General features: G+C 38.2%; 1 protein-coding gene across 1 annotated transcript; it reads right to left on the bottom strand.

The window, feature by feature from the left end:
- Positions 1 to 819: 819 nt before the first annotated feature.
- Positions 820 to 2140, bottom strand: LOC110025685 (protein FD-like). The gene is given in 4 exon segments (XM_020726294.1): positions 820 to 1198; positions 1294 to 1371; positions 1500 to 1913; positions 1915 to 2140. Coding segments are annotated over 4 exon segments (690 nt in total). The 5' UTR covers positions 2041 to 2140; the 3' UTR covers positions 820 to 1126.
- Positions 2141 to 4835: the final 2695 nt, after the last annotated feature.

Below are 4835 nucleotides of genomic sequence, written 5' to 3'. Positions count from 1 at the left end.
AATAGGAACACGTTGGTTAATTAGGAAAACCTTACTAAATGGTAACTTCCTTTTATAGCATCAAATCCGCACCAAGTTTTAAATAATATATCTACAAACTTGACTTAATGGCAAAATTCTTCCCCAACTACCATTATGATGGAAGAAAAATTGCAGGTGGCACAAACTTAGAAAATGGTAAATAAAAGACTCAAGTCTCTCAAACAAATTATCTGTACTATGAAATCGGGTAATATTTGTTGCTCGAATGGACACTAATGGGCCCATCACTTTTTGCCGTAGCCTGCTATAGTTTCCTTAATTATACTCACTTCTAGATTTCATTATTTTTTTCTGTTGTCGGCAGGCAATCCTACTATTTTCATCAATGTTTTGTGCGGTTGGATGTTCTAACTGCAAGGAATTTATGGCTTAAAAGTTGTTCTTTTTGTTTTATGTTGAAAAGAATGACAGGGCTTCGACAAAAAATTTAGCGGCAACAGTTATGTTCTCCCTGCACGACACAGTTACTTCTAATGCCGTAGTATATAGCAAGTTTCCCCTTTCACATGTCTCCCTAGTCCAACGGAACATGCTCCATGACTCTATATTATACTGTTGGACTAGGCCGAGCTTTTCATTCCATTAATTTGGTCTTCTCCTTATGGTTAAATAACTTCTATGTTTTTTTTTCCCGTTTTGAGTCACTCATTTAACGGTCTATATTTATAATAAAATTGGTCAAATGCAATCACATTAATAAAATAAGCAAATAAATAAATTTCGTAATTGTAGTAGAAACAGCCAAAGTGGGAGCTAACCGTATGCTAATAGGGTGAATATTCTTTTACAAGGCAATAAATTAGGCTTTCAAATCCTGACATTTCCCTCTCCCCTCGCACAGAAAAGAAGAAACAAAATAGAGAAAACAAATGAAAATTATAACAAAACTATAGTAAGAGTTTTTTTCATTTCTGGAGAGACAGATCTACCCGGCTCCATTACAACAATCCATCTCCTTTCCCTTCCTATCCGCCGTTTTGCAGTGTCGAAAGATGGGAAGGAGCAAATAAAGCAAAGAGAAAAACTAGCGGATTTACCGCTGCCAGGTCTCTCTTACCACATGAGAACCAACAAGTTTTCTCCTTTAAAATGGCGCGGATGAAGTTCTCTGAAGAAAATCCTTTTTGGGAATCTGAGCAGCTATTGCCTTTCTAAGCTGCAAACAAAACAGATAAAATTTGAATAGTCTACTCACTGCATGAAAATGAAAGCAGGGCAACATAGCTCTGAAAATTAGTTCTTGGTACTAACTTCCTCGTTCTGTTTCTTTAACCTCGCATTCTCCTCTGCCCTGTTAGCCACTTCCAACTCCAGCTCGTTAGTGTATGCCTGCTTTATCTCGCATGAACAGTAGAGTAACCGATAATAGTGGGTAAGGGGGGAAAGTTTGAATTTTATATGATGAGAATTTATTGTAAGAAACATGTACTGAAGACGATTAGCAGATGTGTACGGGCCTGCTTTCGTGCCCGAGAACGGGCGGCGGACTCGCGGTTCTTCATCATTCGCTTAAGGTGGCGGTCATCTTTTGAGTTGGAGCAAACGTCGTCGAGAGGATGCTTCTTCGCCGACATGGATGTAGCAGCGTGAAGGGGAAGCTTCAGCGGAGCGATCGGGCCGCCCATCCCATTGCTAAGGCTGAGCGCAGTTGGGGGAAGGGGAAATTGAGGCAGCTCGTTGGCGACGGGAGATCTCGGCTGGCTTTCGAAAGCGCTCGCAAGAAAATCCTGTAAGATCATGCGGCGCATATTGAAGTGGTGCTGATCGCTACAGACGGTGGTCGGCGGCTGGCTTTCGTGGGCGAGGGTGGAGAGGTCAATGTGTTTCCAGACTTCTTCCATACTTTTACGCTTTGGTGCTGGGGGAACGGGGGACGGAGGAGAAGGAAGAAGAAGAAAAAGAAGAAGAAGAGCGGGAGAAGGATGAAGAGGAGGAGGAGAATCTGGCTTTGATTTTGGCGTTGGAGTTGCCATCGGCGGCAGGAGATGGGAGCCACATCTGTGGGTACTGGACTGGAGGAAGGGGATGATGATGAAGGTACGAGAGGAAGAGAAAAGAGAAGAGGACTGTTGCAGGAACACCGATTATTTGTTGTACCTTGGCCTTCCTTTCCTTTAAGCTTTAGGGCGAAATTTTCATGTTTTATAATCTATAATGAGAAAAATTTACGAAGGTTTAGGCTCCGTTTGAGACCTCTTTTTTGCCGCTTCGCAGCTCCGAATCATGAAAATTTATTGTTTAGCGGGAGAAAATCGGGCCGTGGGATCCACCCCACGACCCAGCTTTCCGCTCGATAATATTCTAAACTACCCTTATTTTTTTGCGAAAAGAAGCCCTCAGCGTTCCTTGTCCAACGCCGTCTGGCCATCTCCTTCATCAACGTCGACGCCCCAGCTTCTTCTGCGAGGCCCCTGTGCCTTCCTCTTCCTTGACCAAGCAAGAATCCAAGAAGGCTGAAGCAGGTAAGCGTAAACCCCTCTTCCTCGCTTGTTTTGAATCTCTCTTCTTCCCGACATGAAATTCAGGTTAAAATCGTTAGTAGGTGACCGACTTCTTTTTGTAATCGACAAATACAAGAATTTGATGACGCTACTAGAAGATTTAAGTTTCCAGCAACAGTGTCCAAAAAGTTGATCGTGACTTTATAGATGTATCTGATTTGATTAAGTTGTATAATTATAATATTCAATAATGTTAAAATCAAATTTGTCAACGCAAGTATACGTATCGCTCACAAATAATATAGGGCTCTAATGGAGTCCTACATATCGATCCCACAGGGAGTGTTTTAGAATCACAGACTAAGACTTTTAGAAAAGCAAGACTTTAATCACAACAACGACGTTCAATTTATTTATGTGTCATTAATAGGCAATTGAAATAAATAGATAATTTTAATAACTAATAAATAACTAATGATATAAAGTAGGGTTTGATTGTGATATTCAATTTATAAGAAAGCATCATTCTCCTTGTCAAGAAATTATAGTGAATGGATAAAACGAATTTGTTCAATTTAGATTGTGCCAAATAGGAGCATACATATTATTTACCCTTTGGTCCTGGCATAAAGAACATTGACTAATCTTATGCTTGGTTACTGATTCTGCGGCTAAGCTGGGAGGATACCGGCTCTCATTTCGGAGCTCCCACGTTCCCCTCACTTGAGGGCTCTCATCTACCCAACAGTCAGTACCCAAACGATAAGACCGAATTAGGGATTTTAGTCTCGCACTCTAAAATTTACAATTCTTCGCCCGAAAATAATATTTCTCTATTTATTTACACCCAACTTCCAAGGGCTTTGACCTCCCTGAATCTTGGATGTAACATTCACTTTAGTTGTAAAACTCAACATATTTTAATAAATCAATTGGCCATATTGAAAGTAAATTAAGATCTAAGTAAAAAGATCATCACAATTTTCTAAACATTTTCATGGCTTCACCAATTCAAATCACCATTTCACAAATCTCGAGACAAGGAGAAAGACAGAGAAAACTACTCAGATCTCATGGGGAAAACACAAAAAAACTCAGAATTCATATATAAAATCAGAGTGAGACAAACTACAACAAGTAAATAACTTATCTCTAATTTCTCCCCATGAACACTCCTTGAAGTTCCTCTGAATCTCTTCCTTTCTTTACAGCACACGGAATTCCTTTTCAAAGTAGCAAGGAGGAAGAAATCTCTCACTTTCCCTCCACTCTTACAATCTCTCGAAGAAATCCTCACAATTGTTACATACTAATGGAACCTCTCTAACCTCTAGAACCTCTAGCACACTATCTCCCCCTTTCTATTTTTCGGCCAAAATGTTCTTTTAAAGTTGTAGATGAGCTTTCCCAAAAGTTTCCTAAGCATCCCTTCAAAATTTGGCCTTACAAAATTTGGCCCTTCAAAATTTGGCCTTATCCAAAGCTTGAGTAAGCATAACCGTCGATCTCGCCGTCGGCGGGCTTCTGAAGAATTTTTGTTCTGTAGTCTCGGGAAAATCTCTCCGTCGGCGACTTAGTTCAAATCTTCACATTTTGGTCCTTTTTCGCTCCAAATTTGCTTCTTTTTGTATCTTTTTGCTCCAATGACCCTAATTCCTTATTCCTACAACAAAACATCAAAAATACCTTTCTTTAAAGTGCAATATCATCAAAAACAACATAAAATAGGTATGAAAATCTCAACATATTTTCTTTTGGTCAAAATCCCCCAAACTTAAATATTACTTGTCCTCAAGTAATTTTAGTACTATATAAAAGTTATGATCTAATGCAGTAAAGTCTTAATTCAGAAATACAATAAGTTTGATTTAAATAAATATCATTGTGAGATTTTCAGAAAAAATTCAAGTAATTGAATTAATTCTGTAGCTACCAGATTATCTAGTCATCAAGTTTAAGAGTTCTAGTCTTCTATTTATTTCAAGAAGGACTATATGTTGCAATATTAAGTCACTTAGAATATCCAAATGATAAAAACTTCATGAGAACTCTACTAGCAAAAAACCTATTCCATAAATATAAGTTAGGAATGTATTTAAGTTTTCCCTTTAGGTAGGTCCAGTGCAGTCAATTTTTGATTAGGCATATCCTCAAGCTTCTTCTCACTACCATAATTTTTTCCTTCTTTTCTCTTTTTCATTTGGATTGTTTTCAATCCTATATATTTTTCTTTTCATTTCAATGATTGTTTTTAATCATTTCTTTTTTTCTTTTTCAATTGAGGATTACTATATCTGGATAGCCTTTAATGATTTTGAATTTCACTTTTCTTTCCGTAAAGTTAAAAATTTA

This window comes from Phalaenopsis equestris, unplaced genomic scaffold (assembly GCF_001263595.1).
Source record: "Phalaenopsis equestris unplaced genomic scaffold, ASM126359v1 Scaffold000325, whole genome shotgun sequence".
NCBI lineage: Eukaryota > Viridiplantae > Streptophyta > Magnoliopsida > Asparagales > Orchidaceae > Phalaenopsis > Phalaenopsis equestris.
This window is presented reverse-complemented; position numbering and strand designations above follow the sequence as displayed.